General features: G+C 36.9%; 1 protein-coding gene across 14 annotated transcripts in view; it reads left to right on the top strand.

Moving 5' to 3' along the window:
* The window catches only part of LOC120636036 (basement membrane-specific heparan sulfate proteoglycan core protein-like), a 223,810-nt gene that overhangs the window by 201,940 nt on the left and 5,139 nt on the right, over positions 1 to 16,731 (top strand). For 10 of the 14 annotated variants that reach the window (XM_039907294.1, XM_039907292.1, XM_039907288.1 and 7 more), the window contains 19 exons: positions 726 to 783; positions 3,264 to 3,366; positions 3,764 to 3,993; positions 4,336 to 4,463; positions 4,772 to 5,047; positions 5,355 to 5,528; positions 5,997 to 6,157; positions 6,934 to 7,063; positions 7,313 to 7,476; positions 8,006 to 8,213; positions 8,795 to 8,989; positions 9,348 to 9,480; positions 10,664 to 10,799; positions 11,366 to 11,535; positions 12,408 to 12,640; positions 13,840 to 13,982; positions 14,775 to 14,879; positions 15,012 to 15,107; positions 16,102 to 16,354. In XM_039907294.1, coding sequence (XP_039763228.1) covers positions 726 to 783; positions 3,264 to 3,366; positions 3,764 to 3,993; positions 4,336 to 4,463; positions 4,772 to 5,047; positions 5,355 to 5,528; positions 5,997 to 6,157; positions 6,934 to 7,063; positions 7,313 to 7,476; positions 8,006 to 8,213; positions 8,795 to 8,989; positions 9,348 to 9,480; positions 10,664 to 10,799; positions 11,366 to 11,535; positions 12,408 to 12,640; positions 13,840 to 13,982; positions 14,775 to 14,879; positions 15,012 to 15,107; positions 16,102 to 16,354 — 3,096 coding nt within the window. The remainder of the gene's footprint in view (positions 1 to 725; positions 784 to 3,263; positions 3,367 to 3,763; positions 3,994 to 4,335; positions 4,464 to 4,771; positions 5,048 to 5,354; positions 5,529 to 5,996; positions 6,158 to 6,933; positions 7,064 to 7,312; positions 7,477 to 8,005; positions 8,214 to 8,794; positions 8,990 to 9,347; positions 9,481 to 10,663; positions 10,800 to 11,365; positions 11,536 to 12,407; positions 12,641 to 13,839; positions 13,983 to 14,774; positions 14,880 to 15,011; positions 15,108 to 16,101; positions 16,355 to 16,731) is intronic. The other 4 variants (XM_039907283.1, XM_039907289.1, XM_039907287.1 and 1 more) reach the window with 4 other exon arrangements.

Raw genomic sequence — 16,731 nt, 5'->3', positions numbered from 1 at the left:
GTTGCATTTTTCAAAAGAAAATTTTAATTTTATTTGTTTGATAGATATTATCGTTGTTATAAACAATTGACACCACATTCACTTTTCACTGCACTTCATCCTTGCCGAAAACATGTAAATGTATTATTGTATAGAAGCTGTCCAAGCGGACTCATCGCTCACTCAAGTAGGAGACAGACAGAGGTCGAACGCGGAGGCCGACTTTGCCTCTTTGTCGCTCGTTCCGCGCTCTCGCTTGCACTTCAAGCCTTGAATGGAACGCCTCAGAGCGAGGCAACACCGCATACGTCATGTTTTTTCGTGCGTGCAGCCGGCTCCATCGAAGTATAACACGTTGTCACGTTAAAAATAAAGTGTTACAATAATCAACTGGTGTAATCTTCAATGATTTAACATTGATAAAAATATAGTGGTGTGGCAAATGTAATTATATCAACCAATTATCCATTAACCTCAGTTAATACCCATAACACTGATAAGCCCTATTTAGATTTTTTATTAACATTAAGTATTTTCTCATTCACTTTGAGCTTGTTATCTAAATAAACTAGAACATCACTAAATATGGCACCTGTCATTTTTCTGCAGTGAATTAATAAATAAATTTCTAGATACCAATCTGCATTTCTTGACTAATAGTATTAAGTTTAGTAGTATAGATTATAATTACCCTGAGTTAACAAAGCACTTTTACCTATTGGGTAATATTAAATTATTATTTTCAGACGACGGATACACACAAAGCATCCTCAGAGCTATTGAGCACCAGGAAGCGCGCATAAGGTTAGTCAATTCATGAGTTTACCTTTAAATTTGAATGCTCTTGTTTGAGAATCTATATAATATAAATTCAATCACCTTTTTCATTTAAAACCTATTTAATAATAATACAATCCTCTTTTTTTTTTTTTTTTTTAAAACACTGTCATATTATTAGATACATTCAACAATATTTTAGTATATTAAATTAAGAATTAAGATTACCTTCTCATCATTTGCATTTCTTTTTATTTCATTTTCACAATAACTATCATAATTTATTTGTAGAATTTGAAGAATGATTTAAAATTTCATCATTAGCAACAGTATTTTTGTTTTAGCAAATACTGTACTTATACTTATACTACGTGTGTTTACTTACATTTACATATTTAGCAATATTCTATTTTGTGTTATAATAGAACAGTCTATATACTCGTATATAAAAGGCAAAGGTGAATGACTGATCTATCGACGCACAGCTCTAACCACTTGACAGATCGGGCTGAAATGTTCCACACAGATAGTTATTACAGCGTAGGCATCCGCTAAGAAAGGATTTTTTTTAAATTCCAACCCTAAGAATGTTAAATGGGAGATGAAAGTTTGTATAAAATCTGAAACACAGAAATTTGTGAAACGCATATTTATTTAAAAATAAAGAAATACGTGTTTCACAAATTTTAATCATTTCAACTCCAAAGGCATCAAATAGGGCATGGAAATTTATATGAAAGTTTCAGATTTTTTTAATAAATCACGTTCATATTTTTTTATTAGCAGCAAGTCTTTTTCTTAAACCTTTGTAGTTAAAATTTACCAAATCAAAAATTAAACTTAACGTGAGTGAAGCCGCGGGCTAAAGCTAGTATATTATAACTATAGGCTGGGTAAAAACAAAATGGCACCCATTATCTATCTATCTCTATATATATATATTAAAGAGAAAGTGTGCGGGTATGTACCGTATAGGCTCCGAAACGGCTGGACCGAATTCAATGACTTTCAGGGAATCTCCGGATTGACCTAGCGAGTAATCCTGTAAAGTTTGGACGATCGGAGCACTCCTATTTTTGAACTGTCAAACTGTCAAATACAGCTTTTATTTACTTTGATGATATTCTATTGTTGGGTGGGTGTACATGGGTGTAGATAATGATCTTCACCCGCTCGAGAAGAGAATGAATACGGAGAGAAATAAATGATTTAATATATTATGAGACTTAAATTAAAAATTTAATGATGTAAGTTTATTGTTTAAATAAAATAAAGCAAAATCTAGCCCGGCGAAGCCGGCTGTGTACGCTAGTTGGTTATAAAACTTAGAGCACCACCACCGGGCGAACGAAATAACCTTGTATTGCCGAATTGACAGCAGGATTCTACTAAATACAATATCAGATGTTTTCGAATGGCAGTTCCAACGGGGTTTTGTTCTCGCCTAGTTCATTCGATGATTTTTTTGTTGTTCCAATTAATTACGTATTAATGGTTGATTCCATGGTCGTATATATCTTTCGAATTGTGAAATATACGTAATGTATAGCGAAAGCTTTCATTGTTTTTTATTATATGAAAGTTTCAGATTTTTTTAATAAATCACGTTCATATTTTTTTATTAGCAGCAAGTCTTTTTCTTAAACCTTTGTAGTTAAAATTTACCAAATCAAAAATTAAACTTAACGTGAGTGAAGCCGCGGGCTAAAGCTAGTATATTATAACTATAGGCTGGGTAAAAACAAAATGGCACCCATTATCTATCTATCTCTATATATATATATATTAAAGAGAAAGTGTGCGGGTATGTACCGTATAGGCTCCGAAACGGCTGGACCGAATTCAATGACTTTCAGGGAATCTCCGGATTGACCTAGCGAGTAATCCTGTAAAGTTTGGACGATCGGAGCACTCCTATTTTTGAACTGTCAAACTGTCAAATACAGCTTTTATTTACTTTGATGATATTCTATTGTTGGGTGGGTGTACATGGGTGTAGATAATGATCTTCACCCGCTCGAGAAGAGAATGAATACGGAGAGAAATAAATGATTTAATATATTATGAGACTTAAATTAAAAATTTAATGATGTAAGTTTATTGTTTAAATAAAATAAAGCAAAATCTAGCCCGGCGAAGCCGGCTGTGTACGCTAGTTGGTTATAAAACTTAGAGCACCACCACCGGGCGAACGAAATAACCTTGTATTGCCGAATTGACAGCAGGATTCTACTAAATACAATATCAGATGTTTTCGAATGGCAGTTCCAACGGGGTTTTGTTCTCGCCTAGTTCATTCGATGATTTTTTTGTTGTTCCAATTAATTACGTATTAATGGTTGATTCCATGGTCGTATATATCTTTCGAATTGTGAAATATACGTAATGTATAGCGAAAGCTTTCATTGTTTTTTATATATATACTTAGGCATTTAGATATATTTCCATTTAACAGCCGTAACCTGTATTACACGAAACAAATTCTCACAAATTATAACGTATTTCAGTTGCAATGCTTCGAATGAATTCGACGTGATTTGGGGGCGTGCCGACCGAAAACAATTGCAATACAACGCAAAGCAAGTCGGAAACGAGCTAATTTTCTACAATGTAAGTTTATTTCGATTATGCAAATCAAAACTAGTAGAAAATCAATTGACAAAGTTTTATTACAAAACAAAATTAATCTCGCCATACTTTGTAATATTTTCAGCTAAAATCTTGAGGTATTAACAGGCATGCTGATTACGCAAAATTGCGTCATTGCCAAGAAAGTCTTGGCAAATTGCGACTGCAACGCACTGAATACTATCATATTTTGCTTCAATGGTTGAGAAATCATTGAAGCAATTTGTATATGTCTTTGTATGTTATGTATCCTCTTTATACGCATAAATAATATAGCCTTGTACATGGCTCTCACTAATCGAGATTTACTCTACTAACGAAGATAGATTGTTGGTGTTTGTGAATTGGTTTGTAATTTTATATTGATCTTTATTTATAGGCATCAAAGAGCGATTCTGGTAAATACGAATGCAGTTTTATCAATCGGCGCACGAAAGAAGTCCAACAATCAGCTTACACTAGTCTTAAAGTCATAACTCCTCCAAAAATCACTCTAAGACCACCAGTACAAACAGCAAACCCTGGACAGTCACCAACGGTGGAATGCTTGGTAGAAGGAGATGATATTATTAGCATATCTTGGAGACCAGTCGACGCCTTTCCTTCCAGGTACATTTTATCAAAATATATTTGCGAATTTATCCAGATCAAAATAGTATCATCATTTTTAGATTAACTAAAAAAAATGTTTGTTTTGACTTTTGAGGTACGTTTTATCCCAGTTACCAATCGAAAAATATAATTTATTGCGTACAATTTCTCGTTGCTGCTGATGATTCAAAAACTGGGTGGTTTTAAATTAAACTGAAAAAGGTAATCGGACTTGTTACATCTATAACTATTTTATTTATAATAGCTAAACCCTTACCTTCTCTTTATTGAAAATATTTTATGTAATAAATTCTAACACAAAATATGGCCCGAATTAATTTGAATAATTTTACATTGTAGCCGAGTCCAATTCCGAGGTTCCACTTTGATATTCCGCCAAATTGAAGTTGAAGATGCTGGGAAGTATGAGTGCATTGCCACGAACAGTATAGCAAACCGAAGTAAAGTTGCAGAGGTTATCGTTAGTGGTGAGTATTTTTCATTTGCCAGTCACACTTTGCTTAATCACCTCGATATTCACAAAAAAGCACGTAGACAAATTATTCAAGTTATTGCACATACATACAATGTTTATAAACTTGTTCATCACAGGTCGTACATGTTGACTTGATTATTTTTCAAAGCACCCATTATAATAATTTGCTATGCCATGAGAAGATCACGAAGCGAGTTTACAATTTTCATCAACCCTCACATTAATTTTTAACGCAAACAAAGTGAATGTACCAATTGAGAATGTATATACTTGACTGCATGTTATAATAACCATTCATAGAAGATACTGATCAAGTGACATCGGAGTCAAACGATAACGAGCAGTTCGCGCACCTTGGAGCCGCCGTGCACCTGAGCTGCAATGTCTCGCAGCCCGACGTGCGGATTCAGTGGATGAAGGATGGCATGCCGGTGCCGCGAACCGTCAGCCAGAAGAACGATGGTTCGCTTTTCATTCGACTCGCCCAGAAATCTGACAGCGGTCGCTATGTTTGTCTCATTATAGACGCTTACGACGGGAGTTACACCACCAATTACATCAATCTCCACATCGAGGGTCAGTGCGAGTCGTAATAGCAAACGTTTCCTAATATTGTGGTCCAGTAGTAATATATCGTTTCAGTTCTTTACTACTTACTTAACATTTCTTCTTGCTTGGAAGCCATGTTATTTCACAATTTAATCTTGTTGGCATGCTTAGCGAATTTGATTAAGTATCTTTTAATTCCTTCTCTATTAATATTTTTTCTAACTAATTCAAAATCTTAGTACTGTTGTTATTATTTCGTAAAGTCTTGTCGCATATCGAAAGTACCTACCTACTAAAGTAAATAATAGCTGAAATGTTTTTATTTTATATGAAGGTACTAAATGCTTGGATGAGCATTTTCACTGCTATGATGACAGCGGTTGTATACATGAGGAACTTTTGTGCGACGGATTCAACGATTGTTTGGACTTTAGTGATGAAATCAATTGCATACAGAGAAAGAAGCGCCTTTCTAAGACGCTTCTGGATCCAAATACAATACCAACTGGTAAATTTGCAATGCGGGGGCGGAGTTGTGTGTCTCGGGTTTTCGGGTCATGTGCCGTCTATACTCAATTATCATTAATTGTATGAATGAATATTATATTCACTAGGTGTCTTAACAATGCGGTGAACTTTAAACGTGCATTGGTTACAGGAAATATTAACCAGTATATTTTATCTATGGGTATTGAGTTTTGTTTTGTATAATTAATAATAATAGTATAATTCTTATGAAACCTTATAAATGTTAAAAACCATCCTTTCTTTAGGATAACCTCTGCTTTTGCATGGTCATGCGTTTCATAGTATCAGTTTGTATTATTAAGAATTGTGGGTTATGTTTGTTTGTGTACGTTATGCTTGCCATAGATGGTAAATGTGTGTTTTCGGATTTTATATTAGTACCTACTACTCTTTTACTTTCAAATTCTTAGTTAATATCAGTTTCTTTAATGCACTTTCATAATTTTAGGACCCCGCACTCCAACCAACTCGGAAGCATTAGTGGCAATTGATCAAACAAGGAAGGCATTTAGAGTTGGAGAAAGAGTAGACGTACTTTGTAGAGCAAAATCTAGAGACGTAGCAGTAAAATGGGAGCGATTTGGCACAAACCAATTCGTCGAATCTAGAGTAAGTGGCATATTTAATTATGCATTCAAACTTTAAACTGTAGCCCGAACCGGGAAAAGATGTTGAAGAGAATTATCACGATTCATGGTCAAACTTGCTAAACACATGATCCATATTATTCTAAATACTAAATACTGACTTGAGGTCTTCCACCTGAATTCTTGGATGGAAGTTTCGATATTCCCCCATTGGGAACACGTAGGTATGCCCGACTGCAGATCACGAAGTTTTACTTGTATTAGAACTTTTTGTGGCAAAGCTCGTCCCAGGAAGGACCTACTACTGCCATGCTTATTTCTGTAACAAAGCAGCATTACTGTGTTCCAATCTGAAGGGCATCTATGGCGCTGTAGGACCGAATCTTTCGAGGACGTGTTCCTTGGATGACCTGGCTGGGCAGTGTAGCTCTGTTTATACGCGATAATTTTCCACCTACCATCAGCTCCGCCATACTTGTCCCGTCAGCTTTTAATATAAAAGAGCAACGAATTTCATTCCAAGCACTAAGTAACTACAAACTTACTAGGTACTTAGTATTTCTCTGTTAGGTAAATTCCTAGTACTAGCTCGGAGTAAGGAAATAGACTGCCCAGTACCATGCATCGAGCTTAATCCATAAAGCCGGTCGTTAAAGTCCGATAAACCGTGTTTAAGCTATGTATTAATATTTGTAAGTAATAAGCACTGGTACGTAAACGTGGATGATCAGTCAAGTTAGTCGGCAAGGTTTAGATAGACTCAGTATGGTAAAAATTCCATTATTATTTTCTCAACAGACCTACGGTGACGGCGCACTTCTATACATACCTGAAGTTCAAGAAGTGGACGCGGGTGTATATAGATGTACAGGTGTAGAGCGCAACGGATTTTCAACATACGACGATTTTAACCTTGAAGTTTTGCCAGGTAAAGATAAGAAAACCTAATTTGCTTTTTTAAAATAATCAACCGCTGCTTATTATATTTATAATAAGGAAGTTATGAAACTAAATAGATAATATAAAAACAAAATGATATTATAGTAGAGTAATATATCTCTAGTAAATTATTTTGCCAGGCCAGGCCTAATCTCAGCACTCTGAATTTTGTATTATGTTGAATTCAAATTATTATTTTTACCAATTTTAAGTTTACTAAGTTCCTCTCTATTTTTAGGGGAGAACAAACCCGTGTTTCCCACAAGTGACAGAGAAACAACATTTACTGTACGCTTGGGTAATATAATTGACTTGCCTTGCAACCATAATTTGGAAGAACCAGTATCTTATGAATGGAAACGAGAATACTCCCAGCTTCCAGCTAACATTCAACAGAACGATGTAAGTGTACACTAAACAATTTAATAGTCTCTTAATTCTCAGTATGAATTCTAAGGTCTGTTAACTAGATGCCAAAATTGACAGCACTTTTATGAAGAAATATCAATATCGCAGTCACAGAATGAAGAAACGAATCCGTGCGGATTATTTCGGCAGAATCCCCGCCAGAGATTTTAAACACCTTTATATTATATTCCTACAAACACCTATTATGTTGTCATAAAATGCATTGATAGATACACCCAAAACTGCCAGCCCGTGGAATTTCGGAACCGCAGATGTGTTTTTTAGATGCTGATTACGTAAGGTCACGGTAAAAGCATAAGGGCATATTAATGCTGGTGCTCCTACCAATTATGAGAACCTTGTAGAAGCATGTGGGCACTCAGTCTCGAATTGGATTGCGGAAACGGGGCTAGGTGACGTTGGCTACAGAAAATGAAGGTCAAACCTATCCGCACTATAATCACAACCTTCATATTTGCTTGCCAACTTCAAATTTGAAAAATATGAGATGATTTCATTTTAGCGTGTCCTACACTTGAATGGTGTAACGGAAGCAGACGCCGGTACCTACGTATGCCGAGTGACAAACAATCGGGCAAGGTCAGAAGCGCGAGCTACTTTACGTATTACCGGACTTGTGCCCAAGTTCAACGGCGACGGATGGGTTGCTCTACCAACTTTGCAGGATGCATACATGCACTTTGACATCGAAATTTCATTCAAGCCATCAGGTAAGAGCAACTTTTATAACGCACTTTTGACAGAATAGCCTTAAGTGTTAATATACAGGTAATTATCAGTGGCGTCCATAACGCAGGGTATAACATTAAATAAAAATAGAGAAATAACAAGCCTACCCCTAAGTTTTTATAACTCCTACTGGAGATTTTCTTAATTTTATATCATCTGCATACCCTGAGCATCATACCCTCTACACACGCCACTGGTACTTATATGATTCCCTTGTTAGTTTAGTGGTTCGAATAGATACCAAGATTTTGTGGGTTCAATTTCCAGGGTTTCTATTATTAAATTACAGCCAGTTAGGAGATTGGTATCTTTCACCCCATTGCTTTAAAGAGCCCACATTACATTGGCCCTGTTCTTTTCATTGGAGCATTATGTAGGAATATAAACTCCAGTCTCCATTAGCTCAGACGTTTAAATTATTAAGGCATTAAAATTATTAAATAGTGAGAAAACAAATGACTTGTGGGGAATTTACGGTAACGTTTATTGATATAATTGCACCTGAAGCAAATATCCTATCAAGATTTAAAATTAGTAAAGGATTATATTTTATTTATTTCAGATCAAAACGGAGTAATCTTTTACAACGCTCAAAACAATAATGGTACAGGCGATTACATGATTCTTCAGCTCGTAGATGGTATCCCAGTGCTCACTGTTAAGTTCGACACAGCTACGCCTCTGACTGTAACTGGTGATCGACCAATACAACTTAACGTATGGCATACAATTCGTTTGAGCAGAAGTGGTCCCCAAGGTAAGTTAAATAACCTGTATTTAATTTCAAGTAACAAACAATCTAAGATCATTTATGGGTTTCACGATGATAACTTTCTTTCCTAATATTATTAAGAGGAAATATTTAAATATATATTTTTTAATAATAGGCTCCGAAAGTACTGATTTTAACTATTTCTTTACTCAATGAAAGCAACATTATCACGAAATGACATAGTCTATAATTAAATGGAAAAAAAATATTTTAATCCTTTGGAAAAATGCAATAATGTAACCCAAAGTAGCAAGATTTTACCTTTACTTCGAGTGCGCTGAGAAAACTATTGGTACATCAAAATTATGTGTTACGTAGTGTTACATGTGTTTTTGGTCTGCAGTGACCATGGCTGTGGACAACACTGGTCCATTCGTCGGGGAACTCTCTTCATATACAGTTTTGGACTTGAACGCGCCACTGTACATTGGTGGCTTGCCAGACCAGCGCCCACCTGAACTTATACGTTCTACCGGGTAAGTCACTAACGTTATCTCATTCCACTATCGATGTAGTTATGCTGGAAGCTTTCCGATAACACCTTATTATTTGTGGTATTATTAATTCTTCAACTCAATAGGGTTCTATTTAGTATTTTTATTTCTATATTCGTTGAGGGCCGATTGGCGCAGTGTGCAGCGACCCTGCTTTCTGAGTCCAAGGCCGAGGATTAGATTCCCACAACTGGGCAATGTTTGTATGATGAACATGAGTGTTTTTCAGTGTCTGGGTTTATCTATATGTTATAAGTTTTTATATTTATTTAGCATAAAATTATTCTTCTGTTGTCTTAGTACCCATAACACAACCTACGCTTACTTTGGGGCTAGATGTGTCATAGTAAAGTTATATATTTATTTCTATATTCTTTAATGCAACAGGGTTCTGTGTCGCCTCATTATCAATGTCTGTTACAAAAAAAAACTTGCAAAATTGTGTCTGGTGGGAGGCTTAGGCTGTGGCTAGTTACCACCCTACCAACCAAGACGTGCCGCTAAGTGATTTAGCGTTCCGGTACGATGTTGCGTAGAAGAGTTTAAGACTGCATCACTTACCCCCAGGTGAGATTGCAGTCTAGGGCTAACCTGGGGTGGGAGAAATAAATGTCGACAGCGAAAGGTGGAGGTCATTTCAATCCATAAGCGCTTAGTGCCATACCTATTGAGACAAATTAATAAAATAAATCCTTGATAAAAATGTAGCGTAAAATCGAAGTTAATCTGTAATTATGTGTAATTTCCCTAAAAAACTAAGCTAAAGTTATGAAAATAAAGTGATATTTTATTCGAAAATTTAACACCGATCTAATATTCGTCCGGTGGGAGGCTTTGGCCGTGGCTAGTTACCACCATATCGACAAAGACGTGCCGCTAAGCGATTAAGTGCTCCGGTGTGCTGTCGCGTGGAAACCAATTAGGGGTATGACTAACATGCTCTCTGACAGGTTAGCCCGCTACCATCTTAGACTGAAACATCATGTACCACCAGGTGAGATTGCAATCAAGAAGAAGAAGAAACAATTTATTGCACGTATAACATACAGGAAAAGAACCAGTAAGGAGTACACAGTACACAATGTAGACATGCTAAGGCGGCCTTATTGCTGCAAGAAATGGAATAAAAAAAAATCCAAACCTAACAGTTTCCGTCTTTCTTTAGATTCGTCGGTTGCGTTAGCATGTTGATATTGGGGAAAGAAGAAAAGGTTATAATGGACAGTAACAATCAGCCGCATAACGTTTACGACTGCGACACCTGCAATCCCAATCAATGTCTCAACGGTGGTATATGTCAGGTAAATAAAACCTTTTTTTACTTAATCATATTAATATGCTGATTGTAGTTCACGTCAGTTTACGCACTTATCTTTTTAACCGACTGCAGGAGGAGGTTCTCAGTTCGTCGGATTTTTTTTTTTTTTACTACTAGAAGACACCTGAACCGATTTGAAAAATTCTTTTTTTTTTGTGTTTAAAGGGCAAACGTTCCAGGTAGTTCCATTTAACTCGAAATCGGTCGAGCTGTTATCAAACAATCAACAATAATGTAACCCAAAGTAGCAATTTTTTTTGCTTATTAGTTCGTTTGCTTATATTGAAGTCGGTTTTTTTTTTAAATAAATTAATCAATATTAATGAATCCTCAAACACATGCCACTTGCTCAAACACACCACCTGCCTGAATAGCTCTGTTTGATTGGCAACTGATCTTGCAGATCACCCATTGAGTTAAGAACATACAGAATCTTCATTCAGCCATTATTATATGCAGTGTATTGTGTCCAAAAACCGTTAATGTAAAAAAAAAGTCAATTTATTTGCCAAAGTAATTAAAGTTTGATTTCATCTGATAATTAAACAGGAGGCCCGTAACGATCGAGGATACACTTGCCTATGTCCGACGGGCTTTGCGGGACAGAACTGCGATCGCCCAGGTGAAGCCTGCCATCAGGGCCTCTGCGGAGCCGGAAAATGTATCGACACGCTCGATGGATACAAGTGCATTTGCCCCGTCACTTTCACGGGCAAAAAGTAAGTGATCATTGTTATTTTTCAAGACGTTTATCTTTAAAAAGATCGGTTTAGTAAAAATATATAACTGCCTCGTTGGTCTAGTGGTTACCATGTTAAACTGCGGATCCCGAGGTCCTGGGTTCGAATCACGGGCCGGGCCAAGAATCTTAAAAAAAAGAAAAAAGAAAAAACGATTTTTTTTCTGTTAAAGAATTTTTATTACCAGCCGGAATTTGAAAAAAATGTCAACCACCGTGCCTCGGAGAGCACGTTTAGCCCTCTTTGAGAGACGAGACCTGTGCCCAGCATGTTAGGAGGATGCGGATGATGAATAAAAATATAGTCTCATGAATATGAATTACTTTCTCTTTTGTGGATTGCAAAGATGACTTTATAACAAAAACATTTTCGTGATAATTTATGTATCGCTGCAACCCTAAGTTAAAGTCATTTATTATTTTATTTATGCACAAACATAACACGTAACCCTTGGAAGGCATAAGTGAACTAAATGGAAACTAAGGGTTACAGTCTCTTAGTTTCCGACTAGAAAAAATTTGTATAGTCTGAAAGCAGCTAATCTCGCAACAGTTTCTCTGGTATGATTATGACGACTAGTTACATATGCAATCTTAACGTAAACTGAAGGAAACAGACTAAAATATATATGTATTGCATAAATATATATAAGTATATATAAATATATATTGCGATTATGCAATTATTATACATACATGCATATTATATATACATACATACATTCTCCTTTGGTTTGAGATCTTGTGTATTTTTCTCTCCATTTCGTTTGCGCGTGCAGTTTAGAGTTTTTACTTCGCCCAACAAGTCTCATTAACATATTCTTTATTACTTACTTATATTTTTGTTTTTAGTTGCGACGTGAAACAAAACATAGATTACCCAGCGTTCACGGGAAGCGCGTATCTGGCGATTAAACCACCAAACACCACTCGGTTCTTGCTTATGTCTATGAAAATCAAAGCAAAGGCGCCTATAGCTGATGGTATTATAATGTACTGCGCTCAATCATCGCGCGGCTATGGAGGTTTCACTTCGTTGGCGGTGCGTGATGGCCGCCTCGAGTTCCGCTACGACGTCGGAGATGGTGAGTTGAGTGGATTAATTACCAACGAGTATATTGACTCTCAACATAGCTCAACGAGTCGCGAAGCTGAAGTGGCAATGGGCCGGGCACATAGTTCGGAGAAAGGATGGACGTTGGGGTCCCAAGGTGCTGGAATGGTCCCAAGGTGCAGCCCCGACCTGGTAAGCGCAGCGTTGGTCGACCCCCAACGAAGTGGACAGACGACATTAAGCGCGTCGCAGGCAGCCGCTGGATCCAAGCGGCTCAGAACCGTGGAATTTTAAACTCCCTACAAAAGACCTATGTCCAGCAGTGGACGTCTATCGATTGATGTGATGATGATGATATTGACTCTCATAAGCCGTAAAAGCCTAGTGTTCTGGCTGATGACTTCAATGATGATGGTGACGAGCCGAGTCGTGCGTACTAAACGTGACCACGTCATACTACTTAAAAGACTACTATTCCGCCAGGGCTGTTCAGTAGCTATAAGATATATACTAAGATCTTAGAGGTAGCAGTATAATTTCGTTATTCTCGATCAAAAATACATTAGGCCGAATTACTATGTGAAGCGGTGATAGCCCAGTGGGTAGGACTTCGACTTCGCTTTTGGGGAGCCGAGTTCGAATCCCAGCACGAACCTCTAACTTTTATAAGTTGGGTGCGTTTTAAGTAATCTGTGGCGGTACCCCGCGCGGTAGGATTCGGGAGCGTTCGTGGTAGCTCGAGTCCGTTTGGCTATTGGGATTCGCCAGTGTGTCATGGACTCTGCAGTAGGTGGCACGCGCGAACGCGTCGCGGTAACTCGCACACCACGCCGCGCGGTTAATTTTAGTTTGTTGATTTGTTTAGTCATTTAACTTTGTAACTTACCTAAGAACCAATTATAACGATACTTCATATATGTGGGTTTCATTACTATCGCACGCCTATAAATCAAAAAAGCACTTGATTTAACGGTGAAGGAAAACATCGCGAGGAAACTAGCACGCCTGAGAGCTCTACATAACGTTCTCAAAGGTGACGTCCACCAATCAGCACTAGGCCATCCCCCCTTCTCAGTGTAGGAGGAGCCCCGTGCTCTGTAGTGAACCGTTAATGGGTTAATATGTTGTTGATGATGATGATGATTTACAAAGTGTTCACTATAAACTGCACCCATCGATACATCTATTACCGTCAAAACACGGCCGCCTAAAATTCTTTTTTTTTTTCAGGAAATGTTCCAATCATATTGACCAGCAACATGACCTTACAGCCCAATGAATGGACTGATGTGCGTATTACCCGCGTGGGAACAGTGGTTTCTTTGAGGATACACATGATACACAACTACAACGCCACTTTGACTTCGGCAAAGGTAACTATTATAAATTATTCTGTAAACTTACATTTATGTCACTCCAATCGACGTGGTCATTTGAACAAAACTTCAAAGAAAAACTTACAAGGATCGAGAATACTAGATGTAATAGATTATTTTCTTACGCTCGCGCTAATTTCAAGGACAATTATTTTGATGACTGACAATGACTGTTATTCTATCTCAAGCAAAATAATAGAAGAGTGAGTTATTACTAAAGGGTAAATTAATTAGAGTATCATCCCGACTCAGTGGTAGGACGAGGAAAGACAATTTCCTCACGTGCCACTGGTGAAACGAGTTGGGCGCACGACGGGGGGTTTAAAGTTGATAAACTGTTAATGTTAGCGATTAAGATTAATAATACATAATAGTACTAAAGTGACTTATCTGAAGGTTCATAAGAATTCTTTGTTTCAAATTATGAAACCTAATGTTTTAGTCAATTTCGCGCGACATCCTTAAAAAATCTTTATTGGTGGAACTTACACTGCGCATTACAGGATACATAAGACTTTATGCATATAGGTTTTATATGGGTGTTAGATTTATAACATACTAGCTGGCCCCAGCGCCATCTGTCGGACTGATTTGTGAATCTAAACCATCCAGGGTGCCACCCAAACGCATACCGAAAAATTCATTCAAAGCCGACTAGGAGGAGTTCTGTGACATACACACGCACACAAGAAATATATATATATATATATATATATATATATATATATAAATATATTTATATATATTTATATAAATATATATGTTGCTTAACTAGTCCTTTTATTACAGGATCTCTACTTAGAGACTCCAATGTTCGTGGGAGGAGTCGACGACACAATCATTCTCAACAACAACACCGGTGTTACTGGAGGATTCAGCGGATGTATCAAGGATGTAAGTTAACATATGTTTTACAGCTAGTAACAGGACATAAGTGCAAATGCAACTTAATCGCATTCCTTGTTACAGAAAATTTATATATAGTAAAATACGGATAACTTTTATTTCTTTTTTGTTTTTTTTTAGGTTTCCCTCCATGGCGACCAATTGGATCTTATTAACGATTCAATTCTTTCGGCAAATGTACAAGAGTGCGTTAATCTCATCCGTGGTGACATTCAGGTAATACATTAAATACAATATCAATAACATCATAACAATACTATCGTTTTCTCATTATTTCTATTTGTTTAGACAGAGGCATATAATATTTTTTTTATTAGTTTATTTTTTTTTATTTCATTTTATGAATATCTAGTACATGTTTTATGAATCGTTAGAAGATACTCAGCATAAATTCGGATTTTATACCTTATATCCTTTTAAATCACTTTGTTACACAGGGCCTTTAAGAACACAACTAAGTCGAACTAGGTATTTACCTCACACCGTGGAAAGTGAGAATTGTAGTATCTAAGTAATTTTCGCGGAATTAGCTCAGATCGAAACAGCAACAGACATTTTTTTTTATCATTAGTCAGAAAATATTGTACTATTTTGTTAAGAATGTCTACTCTTGATTAATAAATATATAGACTTTAAATATTTCAACTGCGTGCCAACTTTCTTTCTGCAATATCATCACGGTGTTTTGTTCTGTAATTTAAATTCATAAAGCAAATTGCAATCTATGAAAGATAACTCAAAATGGATAACGTGGTTAAATTGAATGTAAAGTCACGTTCACGGCCAACATAGGCTGGGGACAAAAATTTTATCCCACTATTATATCCACAGACGAGGCATAACATTTGCTTGACCACCTGCCAAAGTACGGCAACATGGATAAGGAGAAATTGAATTTTTTAATGTTACACTTACATTATTTTACTTGTCCGACCATGCTCAGAGAATGGGTTAAATTGCGGGAGTAGATAAACATTTCGTCTTTTTCCCGTAAAGAAAATGTCGCCTATCTGGTACGGCAGTACCAGATGGACATATCTCTTAACCAGCGTTTTCCACGTCATTAGGGGTACGCAAGTTCAGGTTATCTGATATGCTTTTTAATTCTTGAACATATAAGGTCTAGAAAAAAGAGTAAGCCCCTGAGATATGTAAGTATTTTTCACAAAATTCCAAATATCTATCACTAATAATAATTATCACCATTTAGTTTGAAAGTCTCTGCTCCCAATGCCGCAACGGTGGGTATTGCCTGAACGTCGACTCCTCATCTTGCACGTGTGAGCCCGGATACAGCGGAGTTTACTGCGAGAACCGTATCCCCACGAACTCTCGAGCACAAGATGACCCGTGTGCGTCTCAGCCTTGCCGGAACGGAGGCACCTGCAGGCTGGACCGCTCGGCTGTCCAGGGATACAGTTGTGACTGCCAGCTTGGATTTAGTGGGCACAACTGCTTGACATGTAAGTGGAACATTGATTTTAAAATGACGGCCGACTGGCGCAGTCGGCAGCGACCCTGATTTCCGAGTCAAAGGCCGTGGGTTCGATTCCCACAACTGGAAAATGTTTATGTGATGAACATGAATGTTTTTCAGTGTCTGGGTGCTTATCTGTATATTATAAGTATTTATCAGCATTAAAATATTCATCAGTTAACTTAGCACCCATAACGCAAGCTACGCTTACTTTGTGGCTAGATGACGATGTGTGTATCTACTTAGTATATTTATTTATTTATTATTTATTATAAAAAAGTGCAATAATGTTTATACTCTTTTTTGGTACATAAAGTAAAAAAATAAACACTTAAAGTAGGTAGGAGACAAAGGCGAAGGATT

Source organism: Pararge aegeria, chromosome Z (assembly GCF_905163445.1).
Source record: "Pararge aegeria chromosome Z, ilParAegt1.1, whole genome shotgun sequence".
NCBI lineage: Eukaryota > Metazoa > Arthropoda > Insecta > Lepidoptera > Nymphalidae > Pararge > Pararge aegeria.
The sequence above is the reverse complement of the archived record's forward strand: the minus strand, read 5'-3'. Positions and strand labels throughout refer to the sequence as shown.